Raw genomic sequence first — 23,955 nt, forward strand, 5'->3', positions numbered from 1 at the left:
CTTCCAATCTTTCTTTGAGGTACATTGTTTTTAAACATTTTAATAGTTTTCTCACACATTTGTTGACAAACTGGAGATCCTCTGATCATCTTTGCTCATCAAAGACTCAGCCTTTCCTGGACCAAACCAACCAGCTTTTGTACCAAACCATGATTACAATCACCTGTTGACATCACCTGTTTGGAATTACATCATTATTTAGTTTTTTCATCTTATTACTAGCCCTAAATTGCCAACTTTTTTTGGAATGTGTGGCAGGCCTGAAATGCAGGAATGGAGGTATATTTACAAACGAAATGAAGTTGAGCAGACAAAACATTAAATATCTTGGGTTCAAACTGTCTGCAATCAAATAAAAGTCAAAGTAAATGTAAGGAACACTGTGTTTTTATTTTATTTGCATTTTCCATACTGTTCTTTGTTGTTTTTTACATTGTTGGTCTACTTTTGTCCTGTCACCTGTAATGCAAACCCTCAATAAAAAGAATGTTCAAAAAAAGAAATAATTCCCCAATTAAATAATGACATTAAAGAAGGATTTTCTCACTTTGTTAAACTTTATAATTGCATTTATGTCAGTAGTCTTAGGACAAAGTCTGCTTAATATGGTGGTGTTGGCATGGGCTCCCACTGTTACTGATCATGATTGATGAGTTCTCTGCAGCCATAGAAATTGAACAAGTTTGGTGGCATCCATTAATCCAGGCTCTTTCAAACATTTTGTCAAACGATCCACGTTTTGTCCATGATTTTTACACAAGCTATGCATCAAAACAAAACACAAAACAAATATACTTAATAAATAAAAATGGTAGCAATCTGGTCCCACAGTGGTTTACAAGATGTAACGTAAAGCCTTCACAAGGGGATGTTCATGGACAAGTTCATTTTGTGTTTATGTGCCCATTTTTTTTTTTCTTGCTTTGAAAAACCCTGTATTAGATTAGGCCACAGTCATTCATAACAATGGAACAATCTACCATGTTTAAGCAACTCCAGTTCCCAAAGTCATCTGATCATAATTCCTTTAGGTGAATTTGCTTGATCTCAAACTTAAAAGTCCAACTTTTTTTTGAATTAAACTTCATTAATTCATTCACTGTCTGTTTTACCACCGCTTTATCCCGCTATTCAGGGTCACTGTGGGTCCAATTCCATGTGCAAAAGGCAGGAAACACTCCGGACAGGTCGCCAGTCCATCACAGGCCAAACACACTCACGCACACAGTCACACACACTCATACCCAGGGCAATTTTGTATCTCCAGTAAACCTGACTGCATGTCTTTGAACTGTGGGAGGAAACCGGGGCTTCCGGAAGAAACCCATGCCTTCACACAGAAAAGACCTGGACTGATAAACATGGGAATCCAATAGAGGTTCTTGCTGTGAAGCAACAGTGCTACCCACTGAGCCACCGTACTGCTTGTAGTATAATTTATTCAGAGAAATAATACCAGCAATAACATAATATTGTAACATTATAACAAGGTTGGCACCACAGCATTTTAAACTTTGATCCTGCGCCCAGGTGGCACAGCGGGATTTTCCGCTAGCACACCAGCGCCGAGATTCTGAACTCCTCGGTTCGAAACTCGCTGTTGCCACCGGTCGGCTGGGCGCCATCTAGCGGGCATAATTGGCACTGCCTGCAGGGAGGGATGACCAGAATATGTGGGCGGGGTCTTCAAACGCTGTGTAAGGACTCTGACGGGCAGATAGAGGCACCTGTGCAGAGTGCATGGGTGGAAAAGGGTTCCGTTAAGGGCTGCTTGTGGGTCAGAGGCATGAGCACCAATATACCCACCTCGACTGCAAAAAAACGGGGATCCCCCAGCAGCGGAAGACAAATTGACTACGCTAAATTGGGAGAAAATGGGAGAAAAACGCATAAAATATATAAAAAAAAAAAAAAAAACTTTGATCCCTTAACCCCAAAACAGCACATTAAAACAGTCTTCTATAACATTTTATAAGGTTGTAGAATAAAGACAGGAAAGAAACTCTCTAGATCATCCAGGGTCCTAGTTTCCTTTCTTGTGTACTCTCCTCTTTCACAGGTTCACTTACCACACAGGTTTTATAGTGTTGGTCATGGCAGAAGCTTGATTTTATGTTCAGTAAACCATTGGTGTGTTGATCTGGATGCATCTTGGATCATTAGTCCAGCTGGAATATCCACTGGCATCCATTTTTAGTTTCTTGGCATAGACAGACAGATTTTTGCATGGGGTCTATGATGTCATGTACTAACAAGGTTCCCAGCTCCACAACATCACAGATTCTCCACCATACTTCACAGTGGGCATCAGATTTCTTTTAGTCTAGTCATCCTTCTTGTTACGCCAAAACCTATTTTGAATGCTTGTCGCCAAAATGCTGACCATAGAACATGGTTCCAGTCAAAGTACCCGTAGCAATAAACAACCTTTAGGTTCTTACTGTTGTGGTTAGATGTCAGGAAACACTTTTTTCCAGCAAGCCTTCTAAATGACCTGTTGTTGACTCTGTAGAAGTGGCGTCTGATGATAGTTTCGGAGACTTGGGGGCAGACTCCTCGTCCAGTTCCAGCTGATTGGAACTTTTTTTATTACTGTCTTAACTGTTGATATCACCTGATATATGATGGTCAGCACACCTAACTTATTTTGAATTATGTTCCCTTTTTGTCCGATTTGTGGAAGAGAATTAAGTGAATTTAAACTACAACCCCAAATCAGAAAATTCTTTGATGAGCAAAGATGATCAGAGGATCTCCAGTTTGTCAACAAATGTGTGAGAAAATGATTGAGATGTTTAAATACAATGTACCTCAAAGAAAGATTGGAAGGGATTTGTCAGGTAATATCAACAGTTAAGACAGTAATGAAAAAGTTCCAATCAGCTGGAACTGGACGAGGAGTCTGCCCCCAGGTCTTCAAAACTGTCATCAGATGCCACCTCTATGCCAACAGGTCATTTAGAGGGCTTGCTGGGAAAAAGCGTTTCATGTCATCTAACCACAACAGTAAGCACCTACAGTTTGTTTATTGCTACTGGTACTATGATCAGATTAAATGAAAATTAAAAAAATCTTACCTGACTGATAAGAACCCGATGTCCACTGTGAAGTGTGGTGGAGAATATGTGATGTTGTAGAGCTGGGAACCTTGTTAGTGCATGACATCATAGACCCCATGAAAAAATCTGTCTGTCTATGCCAAGAAAATAACAATGCATTGTCATTGGATCTTCCAGCTGGACTAATGATCCAAAATGCGATCAGATCAATACACAAATGGTTTACTGAGCACCAAATCAAGCTTCTGCCATGACCAACACTATAAAACCTGTGTGGTAAGTGAACCTGTGAAAGAGGAGAGTACACAAGAAAGGAAACTAGGACCCTGGATGATCTAGAGAGTTTCTTTCCTGTCTTTATTCTACAACCTTATAAAATGTTATAGAAGACTGTTTTAATGTGCTGTTTTAGGGTTGAAGAGATCAAAGTTTAAAATGCTGTGGTGCCAACCTTGTTATAATGTTACAATATTATGTTATTGCTGGTATTATTTCTCTGAATAAATTATACTACAAGCAGTACGGTGGCTCAGTGGGTAGCACTGTTGCTTCAAAGCAAGAAGGACCTGTATTGGATTCCTATGTGGATCAGTCCAGGTCTTTTCTGTGTGAAGGCATGGGTTTCTTCCGGAAGCCCCGGTTTCCTCCCACAGTACAAAGACATGCAGTCAGGTTTACTGGAGATACAAAATTGCAAAAGTCAAGGTAAATGTAAGAAACTCTGTGTTTTTTTATTATGTTTTTCTTGTGGACATTAAAAGAGCACGACAACTGCAGTTTTGAGTTTTGTGTGCATTTGTGTTAAGCTTCATTTATTAAACTTTTTTCCACTTTTAAACCACTTGTTAATCTGGTTACGGCCCGACCTAGACCGGGACGTAACATTTGCATTTTCCATACTGTCCCAACTTTTTCTGATTCGGGGTTGTATGTGTCACCTTATATATATACCCCAATGAAACAAGAAGTCATGGATTTCAAGAAATGCTTCAGTAAAATTTTAAATTTGTTTGTAAGAATATCAAGCTGTGCCAATAATTGCTGTTTTGTTAAAAAGAATAATTTCTTGATGAGGGCTTTTTTCTCTGAATAAATTTGCAACAATTAAATGTTTGATTTTTCTCATTTATTCAGTGTGAGATTAAGCTAATTCATTACATGTTTTTCTCGCAACCCTTTCTTATAATCTTATAACCAAGTGTGCCAGTAATTGTAGAGGGGAATATATACAGAATTACAGTAGAGAGTAAATATTAAATATGACTCACATTTACATGTGGTAAACATGTTAGTCATGTTCATCATACCCCGCTGTGTTTGTCTTCTCACCAGGCCAATGTGTGAAGTCAATCTACACCTTTAACGCCATCAGCAGCATCTGTTTCATAGCGGAGTGGGAAGGCTATATCGTCACAGGCTCAGGTGAGGATGTACATGCATATACAGTAAATCTGTGCATTTATATAGTAACAAACATGCATATACAGTAAATCTGTGCATTTATATAGTAACAATCATGCATATACAGTGAATCTGTGCATGCACATAGTAACAAACATGCATATACAATGAATCTGTGCATGCACATAGTAACAAACATGCATGTACAGTGAATCTGTGCATGCTCATAGTAACAAACATGCATATACAGTAAATCTGTGCATTTATATAGTAACAATCATGCATATACAGTAAATCTGCATTTATATAGTAACAAACATGCATATACAGTAAATCTGTGCATGCACATAGTAACAAACATGCATATACAGTAAATGTGTGCATGCACATAGTAACAAACATGCATATACAGTAAATCTGTGCATGCACATAGTAACAAACATGCATATACAGTAAATCTGTGCATTTATATAGTAACAATCATGCATATACAGTAAATCTGTGCATTTATATAGTAACAAACATGCATATACAGTAAATCTGTGCATGCACATAGTAACAAACATGCATATACAGTAAATCTGTGCATTTATATAGTAACAATCATGCATATACAGTAAATCTGTGCATTTATATAGTAACAAACATGCATATACAGTAAATCTGTGCATTTATATAGTAACAAACATGCATATACAGTAAATCTGTGCATGCACATAGTAACAAACATGCATATACAGTAAATGTGTGCATGCACATAGTAACAAACATGCATATACAGTAAATGTGTGCATGCACATAGTAACAAACATGCATATACAGTAAATCTGTGCATGCACATAGTAACAAACATGCATATACAGTAAATCTGTGCATGTATACAGTAAATCTGTGCATGCATATTGCAACAAACATGCATATACAGTCAGTGTGCATGCATTAAGCTTTGAGCATGCATATGCAGTGGTTGTGTGCATGCATTAAGCTGTGACCATGCGTAAAGAGGGGATGTGTGCATTCATATAGCAGCAACATGCATATACAGTAAATATGTGCATGCATATAGTAACAAACATGCATATACTGTAAATATGTGCATGCATATAGCAACAAACATGCATATACAGTAAATGTGTGCATGCACATAGTAACAAACATGCATATACAGTAAATCTGTGCATGTATACTGTAAATCTGTGCATTTATATAGTAACAAACATGCATATACAATAAATCTGTGCATGCACATAGTAACAAACATGAATATACAGTAAATCTGTGCATGTATATAGTAACAAACATGCATATACAGTAAATGTGTGCATGCATATACATTAAATTTGTGCATGCATATAGCAACAAAAATGCATTTACAGTAAATGTGTGCATGTATACAGTAAATCTGTGCATGCATATCGCAACAGACATGCATGTACAGTCACATGCATTACGCTGTGAGCATGCATATACAGTGGTTGTGTGCATGCATTAAGCTGTGACCCTGCATAAAGAGGGGATATGTGCATGCATATAGCAACAAACATGCATATACAGTAAATCTGTGCATGCACATAGCAACAAACATGCATATACAGTAAATCTGTGCATGCACATAGCAATACACATGCATATACAGTCACTGTGTGCATGCATTAAGCTGTGAGTATGCATATACAGTCACTGTGTGCATGCATTAAGCTGTGAGCATGCATATACAGTGGATGTGTACATGCATAAGCTGTGAACATGCATATACAGTGTTTTCCCTAAAAGTAAATGGTCTAATGTCTCATGTCCTACAATAACTGCTTAATCTGCTAAATCCCGGTCAGGCATGCAGTGGGTTCAGGAAAGGCCATCGTCAAACTGTTGCCACAAAATTGAAAGCATATGGTTTATTTTATTTAATTAAATTCATGCACCTGCTAGCAATGGGTTTGCCAAAACACGACATTAAATATTTAAGAGGGGTGTCCAAATACTTTTGGCTATATAGTGTATGTTTAACCGCATGTGTTTCCTCACGTTTGTCTGTGACTGTGTGTATAATGTCTTTAATAAAGATGCTGGGAAGCTGCAGGTGTGGGACTGTCGCTCTCTGGAGAACCATCAATCAGTCAATGCGCACCTGGATGCCATCACCACGCTACAGGTGGGTGGACGCCATGGCAACAGCACTTCTCTGGCACCTCGCCTCTGTGTTCAGAGGCACCAGTTCAGAACCCATCACATGTTAATATTCTGCTTTCAGTTTCGAGCCTGAAGACTAGGCGGCTGAGTTAACTGCTTCGTCCTGACCAGGGTTGCAGTGGGTCAGGAGCTATCTTGAAACACCAGCCTCAGGCAATAAATAAATGCTGGACTGGACACCAATCTATGACTCGGGTCCAATTCAGAGTAGAAAACTGTCACACAGTGGGAACCCATGTGGACAGGAGGAGAACATACAACATTTTTATATATGGTAGAAGTAAATGTACAAGTGTGTTCTGCCTTGCGATGGATTGAGGGTGTTATCTCCCTCTCGAGCCTGTTTAGGATAAATATTGAAATTCGGAATTTCCACACCCTGTGTTTTTACAACCTAAACACATAGAAACAGGTTAATTAGTGCCCAAGACATCCATGGTAAGATAAAAAGAGCTTTTTTGCAGCATTGTGGTTCAAATTTGGCCCATTTTTTTCAATTTACCAACACTATAAGACTATAAGGCAAGGCAAGGCAGGTAAGGTTTATTTATATAGCACCTTAAAACACAACCATGGTTGACCAAAGTGTCGTACAGGCTCAGTATACTATGTAACATTAAGCTGTCATACAGTATACAAATAAATCCAATTTTCAATCAAAAGCCTGATTTATAAAACATAATACATATTACAATTACAACTATTATTTACAATTGCTACACCCCTCAACCAGTATTAAACACCAAAGTCAAAAGATTTGTCTCCAAACACCAAGTAATTGTGCAGTCCTAATCTGGGAGGTCAAGTTGTTCCATAGTATTGGAGCAGCTACTGCAAAGGCTCGATCACCTTAATGTTTACAAAAGCATAAGATTACTAAACCCTAGGGCTTTCAGAGGAATCCGAATCTGCGAGAGTTCTGCAAGATATGATGGTGCCATCGCATTTAAGGCCTTAAAAACAGCAATAATACTTTAAAATCAATCCTTAATTTTTACTAAAAACCAATGGAGGGAGGCTAGGACTGGCATTATTGAATAACGTTTCCCTCTCCCAGTTAAAATAAGATGATACTTTTAATAGGGATGCAGTTTTAAAGACTTAATATTGACTTTTCTTTGAAACCAGTCTTGAGTCTTAGCTAAATCTTCACCCTATTCATGTTTCTTTCTGTGATGTGTAATGCCTAAGTACCGTTTGCTGAGAATCAGTCCCATATCATGATGCTCCCACCATCATACTTCACTGTGGTTACAGTGTTTTAAGAAACATATGTGCAACCCAAACTGTTTTATTGACAAAGAATTGTAGTTTTGCTATATTATGCTTGTATGGAAATTTCCGACGTGCATCTTTGTGGACATCTTTGTGTGTTTTCTTGTGGTGTGTCCGTGAGTACCGTGAAAGGTGCTTATAAATAATGTATTTTTAATATTATTATTATTATTATTATTATTATTATTTATTTTTATTTTTTTTTATTATTATTATTTATCCTTTTATAATATCATATATTATTATATATTAATATATAATATTGTTATATTATTATTATTTCTATTATTACTATTATTTCTATTATTATTATTATATTTATTATTTATTTTATAATATCATATTATTTATTATTATTATTTATATATTATTATAATATTTATGATCATATATTATATTTTTTATTATTATCATTGCAGTGCAGTTCAGCACTGTTGTTCCAGCTGTTTTCAGGTCATTCTGCGACAAATTTCCTAGCTTCCCCAATATTGGTCTGAGAGCATGTTGTAAAATATTGCTCATATGTCCGGGGACAATTTGTGGTTCCATGATCTTTGCATCTGCGGATAATAGAACCACTTGTACTGACAGGGATCTTAATGTTTGCTATGGCTCTTTAGCCCCTCCCCTTTCAAATTCCTTAAAGCATGAATATGGGGCTCTTTCTTTCTAGAGGCAGCTGTTAAGCCTATGGCAGTGTAAAGCTTGCTTGACTGTGAACAGTGTAGCCTGTTTACCTTTCAAATGTTTTTGGATGACACCAAACTATCCACACACATTTCCACCAAAAAGAAAAGTGACATTTTGGAGTTTTTCTTGACCCCTGATAAGAGACCACTGTTCCATATTGACTTCACCTGTATGTATCAGCACTATGTCTATACACAAACTGACTATTATCCTCTTTCTCTGCAGTCCCAGGGTCCTCTGGTGTTCAGTGGCTCGGCCGATGGCGGCGTGTGCGTATGGGAGGTGTGCGACGGTGCAGCGGAACCCCTCCGCAGGCTGCACCAGTGGGGGCCGGAAGTCACAGGCTGCAGCGGGGTCAATAATGCTGCAGGAGGGCTGAGGCTGAGTGCCTGTGGCGATCAGGTTTTCCTGGCCAGCGGAAGATCTAGCATCCGTGTGCTCAACTGGAGAACAGGTTCAAGCTCCTATTCAAAATTTTACATTTTAAAGCTGCGTTCACAAGGTTACAGAAACTGTCAGCAAGGTGAGTGAGGTGTGGAGGGGTACCTCAAGACTAGTTTCTAAAAATACAGTAATGTAAGGCCACACACATGACCTGTGGGACAAGGACAAGGCAAGATGCAATCACAATGATCAGTGGTCATTTTATTTGTGCGTTATTTGTGAAATAAATTCACAGTCAGTAGCATGCCTGAGTTCACAGGCACTCAAGGTAATCAAAGGTAAAACCATAATCATAAACAGTAGGCAGGCAAAAGTCCCACACCGGGAGATCCACAGAACAATAATACAAGGACCAAGAACACTGGAGCAAGAATCTCACACATGCTTATTAAGTACTGATAGGCAGCAGGTGATGTTGATGAACAAAGGAACAAATAACAGAAGTGGGAGGCAGAGCATGTGATACATACAAGAAAACAAAACGTCCAGTATTGCCATGGAAATGCCAACGTTAGAGAGAAGCCTGCATCTTCTGACTTCATGAATTTTAAACTTGCGAGTCCATCTGAGGAGCCCTCATAGACTTGGACAGTTTGTCAGAAAGAATGAACCAAACAGAAACCAGAATGACACAAGAAGGTACTTTCTTTTTTCTTTTCTTTTTTTCTTTCTTTTTTCATTCCTTTTTCTTTTCTTTTCTTTTCTTTTCTTTCTTTTTTCTTTTTTTCTTACTTTTTATTCTTTTTTTCTGTTTTGTCTTTCTTTTTCTTTCCTTTCCTTTTTCTTTCTTTTTTTTCTTTTCTTTCTTTTTCTTTCTTTCTTTTTCTTTCTTTCAATTTTTTTCTTTTTCTCTTTCTTTTTCTTTTGTTTTTTCTTTCTTTCTTTTTCTTTTCTTTTCTTTCTTTTTTTTTCCTTTTTCTTTCTTTCTATTTTTTCTTTTTCTTTCCTTTTCCTTCTTTCTTTTTTTTCTTTCTTTTTTCTTTTTCTTTCCTTTTCTTTCTTTCTATTTTTTCTTTTTCTTTTTTTTCTTTCCTTTTTACTTTCTCTCTCTCTCTCTCTTCCTTTTTAAGCAGCACTGCTCTACCTGCTAAGCCAGGGGTCTCTTCATCCGTGGTTGAAAGGCACTCTGCTGAGCTCTTAGCTTACATATTATCTATTACTGGTTGATCTCTATTTCCTCTTATAAAGAAAACCCCCCATTTTGTCCGCTAGACCGAATCCATCCTTGTTTAATATTTCAGCCTCCTCGAGAGATACACATTTGTTCTTTGACCTGAGGCGATTGAGTGGATTTATTAATGGAAGGCATCATGGCCCGGCCTACTCGCTCTGAGCAAACGCTACAGCAAATGTGCCAAAGTGCCAGCGGCTCAGAGAACAGTCGGAAAAATAAGGGCAGGAGGAAATGTCTCGCTTGAGGGCAGAGGGAAATGTTTACAAGCGCACAGCTCACCCCGCCGTCTTTCTTCTGAAAACCGGCGTTATTCAGGAGTCTGGTGATCGTCATATCAGATCGACCAGAGCTGTCGGTGGGAATGTGTGCAGCCTGATGTGATGATCTAATTGCAAATGCGAAAGCGTGGTAATGATAGTAGTTCATCATTTCATGTGCTGCACGTGCTGTGCATGAACTCATGCATTTAAGACACATAATAAACCTGGACAGAGCTGGAAAGCCTTTATTGGAAAGACTCAAACATTACAAGTGTTGGATAAAATATCAATGATTATAAACTTTTGGTAACTTGGTAACCTTCTTCTCTAACTTCTGTGTTACAATAGAGGTGCTCATTTCAGTTGTAGATCACCATAGCACCTGTTTCAATAGGTTTTGTTGCCCCTCTGAATGTTAACAACCCCAACACCCCTAACCATTAACTTGGTTCTGGGCTGTGCTTGTAAATAATTCTCTTTGTGCTCTACCATTAAAATCCCACTAAGCTTGGACACAGGCTTACATTCTCACATACACATCAGCTATATACTGATCAGCCATAACATTAAAACCACCTCCTTGTTTCTACACTGTCCATTTTATCAGCTCCACTTACCACATAGAAGCACTTTGTAGTTCTACAATTAATCCATCTGTTTCTCTACATACTTTTTTAGCTGCTTTCACCCTGTTCTTCAATGGTCAGGACCACCACAGAGCCAATGACAATGACATGGTGGTGGTGTGTTAGTGTGTGTTGTGCTGGTATGAGTGGATCAAACACCTCACTGTCACTGCTGGACTGAGAATAGTCCACCAACCAAAAATATCCAGCCTACAGCTCCCATGGGCAACAACCTGTGACCACTGATGAAGGTCTAGAAGATGACCAACTCAAACAGCAGCAATAAATAAGCCATTGTCTCTGACTTTACATCTACAAGGTGAATCAACTAGGTAGGAGTGTCTAATAGTATTTAAAAACTCCAACTGCATTGCTGTGTCTGATTCACTCATACCAGCACAACACACACTAACACACCACCATGTCATTGTAACTGCAGTGCTGAGAATCATCCACCACCTAAATAATCCTGTGGGGGTCCTGACCGTTAAAGAACAAAACCACATGCTGCACACATTACAAAGGCATGGCTGAGGAAGAAGAGGGTGCGGGTACTGGACTGGCCTGCCTGCAGTCCTGATCTGTCCTCAATAGAGAATGTGTGGAGAATTTTGAAACGAACAATGCGACATCGACGACCCCGTACTGGTGCACATCTTAAGACGTGTTTGCAGGAAGAATGAGACAAAATAAAAGCTGAAACACTAAATCGCTTGGTCTCCTCGGTGCCAATACGTCTTTTAAGTGTGGTGAAAAGGAATGGCAACATTACAAAGTGGTAAATGCTTTACTGTCCCAACTTTTTTTGGAATGTGTTGCAGGCCTGAAATGCATGTATCCTGGAATGGATGTTTATTAATAAATGAAATGAAGTTGAGTAGACAAAACATGAAATATCTCATTTTGATTTAGTTATGATTCATTACACAGTTTCACATCTGTCTTTATTCTTTTATTCTTACATAAAAGAGTCTTTAATCCAAAAGGCTTTTGAAATGCAGCCCACTAATGATTTCCAGCTTTGAAGAGCTCACAGCGTGTAGTTTTTGCCACTAGTGGGTTTTAAAGGTGCTCAGTTCATTTTGTGTTGCATTTTGTATTATACTTTTGGGGAATTTATTAACCACCTGTAATACGTTCATCTAGCCCTGTCTATAAGCTTCGACCACTGTTTCTTTTTGATGTTTGATCTGCATTGACTGATGTGCATACTGTACTTTTTTCACAGAGATTTAACTTCTATCTATTTGTCCAATCATTTTTAGGCAGGGTGAGCAGATTAACCAATCACAGCAGCACTGCCGGTGTCACGGATTGTGTCAATCAAACACCGGGCGTTCTGATCGGCTCCAGCTTTGACCTCACCACTGGAGAGAGTACCCTTAACTGTAAGAACGAAATCCTTACTTCTTTTTTCCGTATTTTAATGCTTATTATTTGATGCATGATTCCTGTTTTTCTTCTTCTTTTGTCTCTCTTAGTGTTCTCTCTTCCTCAAAGCAGGTACCTCGTCTCGCTAAGCAGTTCAGATTTACCCAGAATTCTTTGTTTTGCGGCGTGGCACACCCCGAGCGGCGGTCATCGCTGGGTCACGGGAGGTCGGAACTTGACGGTTTGGGAACAGCTTCCAGATAATTTCAAAAAAAGGTGTGGTGTTAATTTATTCAGACTAACCTACAAAGCTTTACTCACTTTCTGTGTCTTATGTACTTGGTAACCAGAATCCGGCTTCATTCGACCTTCCCTCCATCAGACACAGCCAGTGTGTCTGTTGGATGTCAGGCCAGGTTGGTAGCATCTCTGATATTCAAACTAGAGAGCGCCAGCTGTCTGTGTTGGTGGGCTAGCACATTAGAGCAGCGGTTCTCAAACTTTTTTCATTTCTTAGACCCCCCTGTGTCAAAAAAAACCTTTCTGGAATCCAATTGAGGTTATAATACAACCCCAAATCAAAAAAAGTTGGGACAGCATGGAAAATGCAAATAATAAAAAAAACACAAGAGTTTCTTACATTTAGTTTTACTTTTATTTGATTGCAGACAGGATGAACCTGAGATATTTCATGTTTTATCTGCTCAACTTCATTTCATTTATTAATAAACATCCATTCCTGCATTTCAGACCTGCAACACATTCCAAAAACAGTTGGGACAGTAAAGCATTTACCACTTTGTAATGTTGCCATTCCTTTTCACCACACTTAAAAGATGTTTTGGCACCGAGGATACCAAGTGATTTAGTGTTTCAACTTTTATTTTGTCCCATTCTTCCTGCAAACACGTGCAACAAGATGTGCAACAGTACGCGGTCGTCGTTTCATTTTTCGTTTCAAAATTCTCCACACATTCTCTATTGTGGACAGGTCAGGACTGCAGGCAGGTCAGTCCAGTACCCGTACCCTCTTCTTCTGCAGTCATGCCTTTGTAATGTGTGCAGCATGTGGTTTTGTATTGTCTTGTTGAAAAATGCATGAACGTCCCTGGAAAAGATGACGTCTTGAAGGCAGCATATGTTGCTCTAAGATCTCAATGTACTTTTCTGCATTAATGCTGCCATCACAGAGGTGTAAATGACCTTTGCCAAGGGCACTGACACAGCCCCATACCATGACAGACTCTGGCTTTTGAACTTGTTGCTGATAACAGTCTGGATGGTCCTTTTCGTCTTTGGTCTGGAACACACGGTGTCCATTTTTTCCAAAAAAGACCTGGAATGCTGATTCATCTGACCACAATACACGTTTCCACTGTGTGATGGTCCATCCTAGATGCCTTCGAGCCCAGAGAAGTCAATGCCGCTTCTGGACATGGTTAACAGAAGGCTTCTTTCTTGCACAGTAAAGGTTTAAGTGGCATTTGCGCTTGTAACTCTGTATTGTAGAGCTTAACAAAGGTTTGCCAAAGTAATCCATCACCCATGTGGTTATATCAGCTATTGTTGAGTGGCGGTTCTTGATGCAGTGCCGTCTGAGGGATCAAAGATCAAAATAATTTTCTCACACATTTGTTGACAAACTGGAGATTCTCTGATCATCTTTGTTCATCAAAGACTCAGCCTTTCCTGGTTTACAGTCACCTGTTGACATCACCTGTTTGAAATCACATCATTATTTAGTTTTTTCACCTCATTACTAGCACTAAATTGCCGCCATCCCAACTTTTTTTGGAATGTGTTGCAGGCCTGAAATGCAGGAATGGAGGTTTATTAATAAATGAAATGAAGTTGACCAGACAAAACATGAAATATCTCAGGTTCATCCTGTCTGCAATCAAATAAAAGTCAAAGTAAATGTAAGAAACACTGCACTTTTATTTTATTTGCATTTTACATACTGTCCAATCTTTTTCTGATTTGGGGTTGTATTATCTTTACAATGACATTTACATTTTCAGCATTTAGCAGGCGCTTTTATTTAAAGGTGACTTACAGTCTAAACAATTGAGAGGTATGGGCCTTGCTCAAGAGCCCAACAGTGGCAGCAATGGGGTTTGACCCAGCGACCTTCTGCTTACTAGTCCAGTACCTTAACCACTAGGCTACAACTGCCCTGACAAAAAGTATCTTGCTCATGGGAAATTCGATGAATCCACGGTGAAGGTAGTTGATTTAGTGGGTTCACTTCAGGTGAACTGCTGATGGGACCAGAATCGGAATCTTTTATAGTCGCTGCCGGTTGACCTTTATACTTTTGCAGGGGGCAAATCAAAAATGTGTCCTCAAAGACCCAACGTAGGCTATAGGCAGTTTAAAATAGATCACAAGACATTACAAGAAATCTCCCATATGTCAATAGCCTAATTTCTTTACTCTCAATTAAATGCAACTGTACTCCCCTTGCCCCCCTGGTTGAAGACCACTGTTTTAGAGCATAGTGCCACCTGAGCACCCAGAGCACCCATTTAAAAATGTCACACATTAATAGGAAATGAGATACTTAGTGCTCTCCCCTTCACCCTTTCAGGTTGGCAGCTATTCTGCGTCTCCTTACAAAATTTAAGAAGTAATACAGCCAGCATTTTAGGGTTGAAGTGTTAAAATGTAGACATATTAGTCAGCCAGGAGCATTTTTACCTAATTATATATAATCCATTTCAATTGGTTTGTGATGCTCTTACATATTTTACACTCTTACTCTCTCAGATTCAATTATTTTGTCAGGATGACCTTTCATAAAGCCTGGATTGTGTGTTCATAGGACTGAACGTATTGACTGTAGTATCGACTTTCAAATAATATTCATGCTGAGTTCAAATGGGCTATCTGGGGATGCGCTTAATTCGTGGTCTGTCAAAATAAACAACTAGAAGTCTACGGACGGAGTTTGTGTTCATCGATTGCATCATGATGTGAAAAAAAGAATCAGTTCAAAGACAAACTCTCATTAAGAGCGTGCTCTTGGTGTCGTCTTGACATAACTAGATTGCGGAAACAATTTGGATTATGCGGCAGTTTCTCGGGGCGGCACGGGTGCTGGGTGGGTTGCACTGTCACCTCACAGCAAAAAGGTCCTGGGTTCGATCCCCAGATGGAGCGATCCGGGTTCTTTCTGTCTGGAATTTGCGTGGGTTTTCTTCGGGAGCTCCGGTTTCCTTCCACAGTCCAAAGAAGTGCAAGTGAGCTGAATTGGAGATACAAAAATTGTCCATGACTGTTTGATATTAAACTTGAACTGATGAATCTTGTGTAATCAGTCACTGCCTGTCTTGTAGCATTAACAAAAGAATAAGTTCTTTATGAGCAAAGATGGACTAAGGTTGAGGTTTTCACCATCTACAGTCTACAACATAAGTAAAAGATTCTGAGAATCCAGTGCAATTTCAGTTGGTGGCTATTTAGTAAAAGAATGCAGGTGCTAAACTTGCCTGTCTGCAGCCCAGACTTGTCTCTTTTTGAAAACATGGCGCATGTTGAAGCTCAACATGCAACAGTGAAGGAGAACCTGAAATATTGAGAAGCTGAAGTGTTATTTTATTTATTAAGATTTTAACATCATGTTTCACACACTTTGGTTACATTCATGACAGGGCAGGGAATTACTGGTTACACATGATTCATCAATTGAAGAATCCACCTGGGAATCAAACCCAGGACCTTTTTGCTGTGAGGCGATAGTGCTACCCACCGAGCCACCGCTCCGCCCAGGTTGAGGTTTTCACCATCTACAGTCTACAACATAAGTAAAAGATTCTGAGAATCCAGAAACATCTTTGTTGGTGGTTATTTATTAAAAGAGTACAGGTCTGCAGCCCAGACTTGTCTCTTATTGAAAACGTGGCGCATTTTGAAGTTTAACGTGCAACAGTGGAGGATTGATGGCGCCTGCACAGAGACGAGGGATGATAATAATGCATTGATCAGGGTGTGGCTATCTTTACACAAAGCTGATCCGCATATGAACTCGCCTCATGCACGTGAAAAGATGCAGTCGGCTACTGCACACATGTCGGAGGGTGTGTGTGTTAGTCACGGCTCTCCTCAACCAGGTTGGAGATCAACATAAGTAGAGAGGATGCATAATGCAAAGTCGGGAGAAAAAGGGGAGAAAATGCATAAATAAAATAATAAAATAAAAGAGTGCAGGTGCTAAACTGGCCTGTCTGCAGCCCAGAATTGTCTCTTATTGAAGCTGAACATGGAACAGTGGAGGAGACCCTGAACTGTTGAGCAGCTGAAGTGTTATATCGAACAAGATCTGGAGAAAATAACACTTCCACAGCTACTATAGTTGCTGTCCACAATTTTTAAATTATTTTTAGGAAAAACAAGAGAAAGCTTTCCAGACTTTCTAATTGTAATGCTTGTGGCTTCAAGTCTTCTAATTTTTTAAGTCCGGTCTTACAGTTTTTTTTATAAGTCTGATTCATCTCTGCTAATTAAGTGTATCTCCGTCTGGACTGATTGACTACATTGCTTCACTGCACATTTTTAACCACTGTGTTCTGTTATGATTTCAGAGGAGACGTGACCGTGAGACGAGACAGACGATTGGAGAATTCGCTTGCAGAATCTGATCAAGACTCAGAGGAGGACAGTGATGGTGAGAGAAAAAAGCAACATTTTAAACATTCTGGGCTCTAGTTTTTGGCAGATGTAAGTGTAATTTGATGGTAGAACTTTGGTGTGTAGCACCGCTTCATCCTGGTCATGGTACCACTGCTTCAAGCTGGTCATGGTACCACCGCTTCATCCTGGTCATGGTTCCACCGCTTCAAGCTGGTCATGGTACCACCGCTTCATCCTGGTCATGGTACCACCACTTCATCCTGGTCATGGTACCACCGCTTTATGCTGGTCATGGTACAATCGCTTCATCCTGGTCATGGTAACACCACTTTATCCTGGTCATGGTACCATCGCTTCATCCTGGTCATGGTACCACCGCTTCATCCTGGTCATGGTACCACCGCTTCATGCTGGTCATGGTACCATCGCTTCATCCTGGTCATGGTAACACCACTTTATCCTGGTCATGGTACCACCGCTTCATCCTGGTCATGGTACCATCGCTTCATCCTGGTCATGGTACCATCACTTTATCCTGGTCATGGTAACACCACTTTATCCTGAAGTACATATTTAAACAAAACCTGTTAATGTAACTCAAATATGCCTAAATGTGTTGAATCGAAATTGAATCGAAAATTGAATCGAAAATCGAAAATCGAAGATCGAATCGAATCGGGACCTTGTGAATCGGAAACGAATCGATCCAGGAAATTAGTGGCGATACCCAGCCCTAGTACCACCGCTTCAAGCTGGTCATGGTACCATCGCTTCATCCTGGTCATGGTAACACCACTTTATCCTGGTCATGTTCATGGTACCACCACTTCATGCTGGTCATGGTACCATCGCTTCATCCTGGTCATGGTAACACCACTTTATCCTGGGCATGGTACCACCGCTTCATCCTGGTCATGGTACCATCGCTTCATCCTGGTCATGGTACCATCGCTTCATCCTGGTCATGGTAACACCACTTTATCCTGGTCATGGTCATGGTACCACCACTTCATGCTGGTCATGGTACCATCGCTTCATCCTGGTCATGGTAACACCACTTTATCCTGGTCATGGTACCACCGCTTCATCCTGGTCATGGTATCATCGCTTCATCCTGTTCATGGTAACACCACTTCATCCTGGTCATGGTACCATCGCTTCATCCTGGTCATGGTATCATCGCTTCATCCTGTTCATGGTACCACCTCTTCATCCTGGTCATGGTACCACCACTTTATCCTGGTCATGGTACCACCGCTTCATCCTGGTCATGGTACCACCGCTTCATCCTGGTCATGGTACCACCGCTTCAAGCTGGTCATGGTACCATCGCTTCATCCTGGTCATGGTAACACCACTTTATCCTGGTCATGGTACCACCGCTTCATCCTGGTCATGGTAACACCACTTTATCCTGGTCATGGTACCACCGCTTCATCCTGGTCATGGTACCACCTAGGGGTGGGTTTATAAAATCGATTTTTCGATTCGAATCGATCTTTATTTGAACGATCCGATATCGATTCATATAAACGCGAGATCGATCTTTTAAATACGCCCCTTTTTACAGTGCACACGGAAATCTGTTACCCCCTTTAATTTCGCGTGACCAGCCAGTGTTTTTTCATGCAACGAGATCTGACCTGCACATCAGTTTAGCATGGCAGAAGCTCAAGTTATGACCACTGCACAACTCTTTGCACTGATTTTCGCTCGGCGACGGGTCGGTGATGGATTCGGGAGGAACTCGGTGTTCGCTCTGCGATCAAAACTCGGCTCTCAATCAATGTGAGAAACAGCGAGGGGAAACACAGGGGAGAGGTTGTAAACAGGTGGAGCGCAATATAGTTTCTATCAGAATACATCAGCACACGAGTTTTACAGTATTTCTGACCTGATCGTTCTCTACAAAACAAAATATTTATTAACCTCCAACTCACTATAGAACAAGCCATGCTGCTCGTGTTGCCAAATCCACTCAGATTCATTTATTTCATCAGCGCACAAACTTTGATCTCTCGCTACTTGTTGATGTGCATGTTTGGACGTGGTATCATTAAACCTTTCATCACTTCTCACGTGTGTTTTCGTGACAAAACGTAGTTTTGGAGACCAGAGAAGCTCGCCTGTGATTCCCCCTGGTGATAGATGGTGTAGTGTAAAACCCCCCATCGCCGATCAGTCGTGTAGTGTGAACATTACAGCGACCAGGTGTTAATCAGAGTGTCGTGTAGTGTAAACTTGGCATAAGCTGTTCAACAGCCAGGTGTATGTTTACATTACATTTACAATGTTGTAGCGTGTCAGACATATAAAATAATAATAAAAAATGAATGTTACTGTTTTCTGTTTTGGATTAATTATTTATGTAAACAAAATACACAAATATTTTTAATAATGAGTGTTCTTTGTACAATTATCACATTCGTTCTCTGAACATCTGTACATATTTAAACAAAACCTGTTAATGTAACTCAAATATGCCTAAATGTGTTGAATCGAAATTGAATCGAAAATCGAAGATTGAATCGAATCGGGACCTTGTGAATCGGAAACGAATCGATCCAGGAAATTAGTGGCGATACCCAGCCCTAGTACCACCGCTTCAAGCTGGTCATGGTACCATCGCTTCATCCTGGTCATGGTAACATCACTTTATCCTGGTCATGTTCATGGTACCACCACTTCATGCTGGTCATGGTACCATCGCTTCATCCTGGTCATGGTAACACCACTTTATCCTGGGCATGGTACCACCGCTTCATCCTGGTCATGGTACCATCGCTTCATCCTGGTCATGGTAACACCACTTTATCCTGGGCATGGTACCACCGCTTCATCCTGGTCATGGTACCACCGCTTCATCCTGGTCATGGTATCATCGCTTCATCCTGTTCATGGTAACACCACTTCATCCTGGTCATGGTACCATCGCTTCATCCTGGTCATGGTATCATCGCTTCATCCTGTTCATGGTACCACCTCTTCATCCTGGTCATGGTACCACCACTTTATCCTGGTCATGGTACCACCGCTTCATCCTGGTCATGGTACCACCGCTTCATCCTGGTCATGGTACCACCGCTTCAAGCTGGTCATGGTACCATCGCTTCATCCTGGTCATGGTAACACCACTTTATCCTGGTCATGGTACCACCGCTTCATCCTGGTCATGGTAACACCACTTTATCCTGGTCATGGTACCACCAACCCCCTCTTGCATCTGAGGAGGGTATATTTGCCTGACAGTCCACCGACCTCTTCTTATTCGCTTATACTTGGAGACTAGTTTCGCTGATCTCCGTGTTCCTTCACTTCTATACATGCACCTCGGGCTACCAACCACGGTCCTTACACAGTTTTGAAGACTCCACCCCCTTCTTTAATCTGGCCTTTTCCCACGCAGCAGACTTTAGTGGCCAATTTTGTCTGTTACAGATACTGCCAATTGTGGGGCGCCCAGTTAACCGGTAGTACATCTGAGATTCAAACTCAGGGAAGGCTGGTGCGCTAGTGGAGGGTTTTTCACATTTCAAGCGACCCACATTTAGATTTTTGCCATGACACAGGCAACACAAACAATGCATCAAAACAGAACACAAAATAAAATATACTTCATTAATATAAATGGTGGCAATCTGGTCCCACTGTGGTTTACAAAATGTAACGTAAAGCCTCCACATGTTTATGCACCTGTTAAAATTTGTTTATTTAATTATTATTATTTTCTCTGCAACCCATTTTTTGCTTTAAAAAGCCCTGCGGTAGTGGAATATCCCGCTGCGCCACCTGGGTGCCTTTGAAAAGGTTATTTTTTATTGTTTTGTTTATACATTTTTTCCCCTTTATCTCCCGACTTAAGCGTATCCAATTACCATATTGCGTTATGCGTCCTCTCTACTGATGTTGATCTCCACCCTGGTTGAGGAGAGCCGAGACTAACACACTCCGACACGTGTGAAGTGCATCTTTTCACCTGCACGAGGCGAGTTCATATGCGGATCAGCTTTGTGTACGGAGAGACACTCTCTGATCACATTATCCCTCGTCTCTGTGCAGGCGGCATCGATCAGCCAGCAGAGGTCGTAATTGCATCAGTTATGAGAAATTCCCGTACGGCTCCCACCCTGTATAAACAACGGCCAATTGTTGTTCATGTAGGCGCCCAGCCTGCCAGATAGCAGAGCTGAGATTCGAAACGACAAGTTCAAAATGTCAGCTGTGGTGTGCTAGTGTGTTTTACTGCTGCGCCACCTGAACGCCTTTTAAAGGTTTTTGGTGTTCCAATATTCGAACCACTGCAATGACGTTCATGTCCCTTCCGAGTGTGTCGACTTTTGACCTGTACTGAATATTTTAAGTAGTAGACAAGCCGAGGTTTTAAAAGTCGGTCCGGCTGTGCTAAAATATTAATGTCCAATCTTCTGCAGATGTTGCTGACGATGACGATGAAGATGAAGACTCCTCGCCCCGAGACACCTCGGATGCTGAAGACGTGTCAGGTTCATCATGGCAACGCTGCGTCCTCCAGTGAGAGAGACAGAAGAACACCGAATGCTACAGAGAGGCTTGGCGGGGACTGACTGGAACGTGAGGTGTGAAGAGTAGTGGTGCATCGAGCGAGAGCAAAGCTGGACAGCAGATTGTTCTTCATATAAACGTTGCATCACAGAGCCAATAAAAGTGACGTTTTGTGTTTGCACTCTTGTCGCTGCCATTTTTGTGCATTTACACTGATCAGCCATAACATTAAAACCACCTCCTTGTTTCTACACTCACTGTCCATTTTATCAGCTCCACTTACCATATAGAAGCATTTTGTAGTTCTACAATTACTGACTGACCATCTGTTTCTCTACATACTTTTTTAGCTGCTTTCACCCTGTTCTTCAATAGTCAGGACCCCCACAGGACCACCACAGAGCAGGTATTATTTAGGTGGTGGATCATTCTCAGCACTGCAGTGACACTGACATGGTGGTGGTGTGTTAGTGTGTGTTGTGCTGGTATGAGTGGATCAGACACAGCAGCGCTGCTGGAGTTTTTTTTATTTTTATTATTTTCTTTATGCATTTTCTCCCCTTTTTCTCCCTTTTAGCGCGTTCGATTGCTTGATTGCGTCATGTTTCCTCTCCACCAACGCCAATCCCCGCTCTGATTGAGGAGAATGAAGCTAACCCATGCCCCCTCCGACACGTGGGCAGCATGCCGTATGCATCTTATCACCCACACTTTGACGAGTGCAGTGCAGCTCAGCACTGTGTATGGAGAGACACACCCTGACAGCACTCTTTTCTCATCTCTGTGCAGGCGCCATCAATCAGCCAGCGGAGGTCGTAATTGCATTAGTTTTGAGAGAGAGACCCCATCCGGCTTAGTCCCACCCATATCTGAACAACAGGCCAATCGTTCTGCTGGAGTTTTTAAATACCGTGTCCACTCACTGTTCACTCTATTAGACACTCCTACCTAGTTGGTCCACCTTGTAAATGTAAAGTCAGAGACGATCGCTCATTTATTGCTGCTGTTTGAGTTGGTCATCTTCTAGACCTTCATCAGTGGTTACAGGACGCTGCCCCCGCTGCCTGCCGGCTGAGCGGCCACATGAACAACGATTGGCCTGTTGTTCAGATATGTGCGGGACTAAGCCGGATGGGGTCTCTCTCCCATGACTGGTGCAATTACGACCTCTGCTGGCTGATTGATGGCGCCTGCACAGAGATGAGAAAAGAGTGCTGTCAGGGTGTGTTTCTCCGTACACAACGCTGAGCTGCACTGCACTCGTCAAAGTGCAGGCGATAAGATGCACTTAGCTTCTTTCTCTTCAATCAGAGCAGGGATCAGCATTGGTGGAGAGGCAATCGGGCAGTTGGACACGCTGAAAAGGGGAGAAAATGCATAAACAAAAAATATAAAAAATCCAGCAGCATTGCTGTGTCTGATCCACTCATACCAGCACAACACACACTAACACACCACCACCATGTCAGTGTCACTGCAGTACTGAGAATGACCCACCATCCAAATAATACCTACTCTGTAGTGGTCCTGACCATTGAAGAACAGCATGAAAGGGGGCTAACAAAGCATGCAGAGAAACAGATGGACTACAGTCAGTAATTGTAGAACTACAAAGTGCTTCTATATGGTAAGTGGAGATGATAAAATGGAAAGCAAGTGTAGAAACAAGGAGGTGAATTTAATGTTATGACTGATCGGTGTATATCAGGATTGGTTATCATCTCTGCTCCGACTGACACCAAATTAATGAGCATTGATTCCTTTTTCTGCTCTGGCCTTTTATTTGTCCAGTCTTGGAATGAATTAAAGAATTTTTATCTCTAAAACATGAACGAATGGTTTTTTTTTTTTAATGTAGGTCTTATTACTGTCGTTCGAAAATCCCCTCCTCTGTTCTGTTTAATTGAACCAGTTCAGAAGCGTAATTAGCAGTTATATCTGTCTTGTACAGGAACAACCCCCTACTGCCCCGCTTCCCTTTCTTACTCCTTCTCTCACTAGCTCTCTCTCTTTCTCTCTCTCGCAAACTCTATCTCGCTCTTCTGCTCTCTCACTCTCCATTTCTCAGTCTCTGTCGCTACGGCAACCAATGCTTTTTCCCCACTCTGATACACTCGGGCTCTTTTTCACTCCTTCCATCAGCGCTGAGAGGTAGGCATGTGGCATCCACGCTGGTCATCTCGCTGTATTCGGGTGCACTTGTTTGCATGTGTGTGTTTGTTTTATTGTTACAGGAGAATGGAGCTGTTGTTGAGTTAATGTCAGGACTGGGATTAATGCATGTGAGAGTGTGAATGTGTCTACAGGTGTGT

General features: G+C 41.0%; 1 protein-coding gene across 2 annotated transcripts in view; it reads left to right on the plus strand.

The window, feature by feature from the left end:
* Nucleotides 1-21,876, plus strand: part of si:ch211-154o6.3 (uncharacterized protein LOC563854 homolog) — a 34,167-nt gene extending 12,291 nt beyond the window's left edge. Inside the window, exons 7-13 of one of the 2 annotated variants that reach the window (XM_062992755.1) lie at nucleotides 4,392-4,481; nucleotides 6,524-6,612; nucleotides 8,841-9,069; nucleotides 12,385-12,507; nucleotides 12,601-12,766; nucleotides 17,074-17,156; nucleotides 21,553-21,876. In XM_062992755.1, the coding sequence (XP_062848825.1) occupies nucleotides 4,392-4,481; nucleotides 6,524-6,612; nucleotides 8,841-9,069; nucleotides 12,385-12,507; nucleotides 12,601-12,766; nucleotides 17,074-17,156; nucleotides 21,553-21,656 (884 nt within the window). In that variant the 3' untranslated portion in view covers nucleotides 21,657-21,876. Of the gene's footprint in view, nucleotides 1-4,391; nucleotides 4,482-6,523; nucleotides 6,613-8,840; nucleotides 9,070-12,384; nucleotides 12,508-12,600; nucleotides 12,767-17,073; nucleotides 17,157-21,552 lie in introns of those variants that run through there. The other variant, XM_062992756.1, reaches the window with a different exon arrangement.
* Nucleotides 21,877-23,955: the final 2,079 nt, after the last annotated feature.

Source organism: Trichomycterus rosablanca, chromosome 3, assembly GCF_030014385.1.
Source record: "Trichomycterus rosablanca isolate fTriRos1 chromosome 3, fTriRos1.hap1, whole genome shotgun sequence".
In the NCBI taxonomy this organism is placed as follows: domain Eukaryota; kingdom Metazoa; phylum Chordata; class Actinopteri; order Siluriformes; family Trichomycteridae; genus Trichomycterus; species Trichomycterus rosablanca.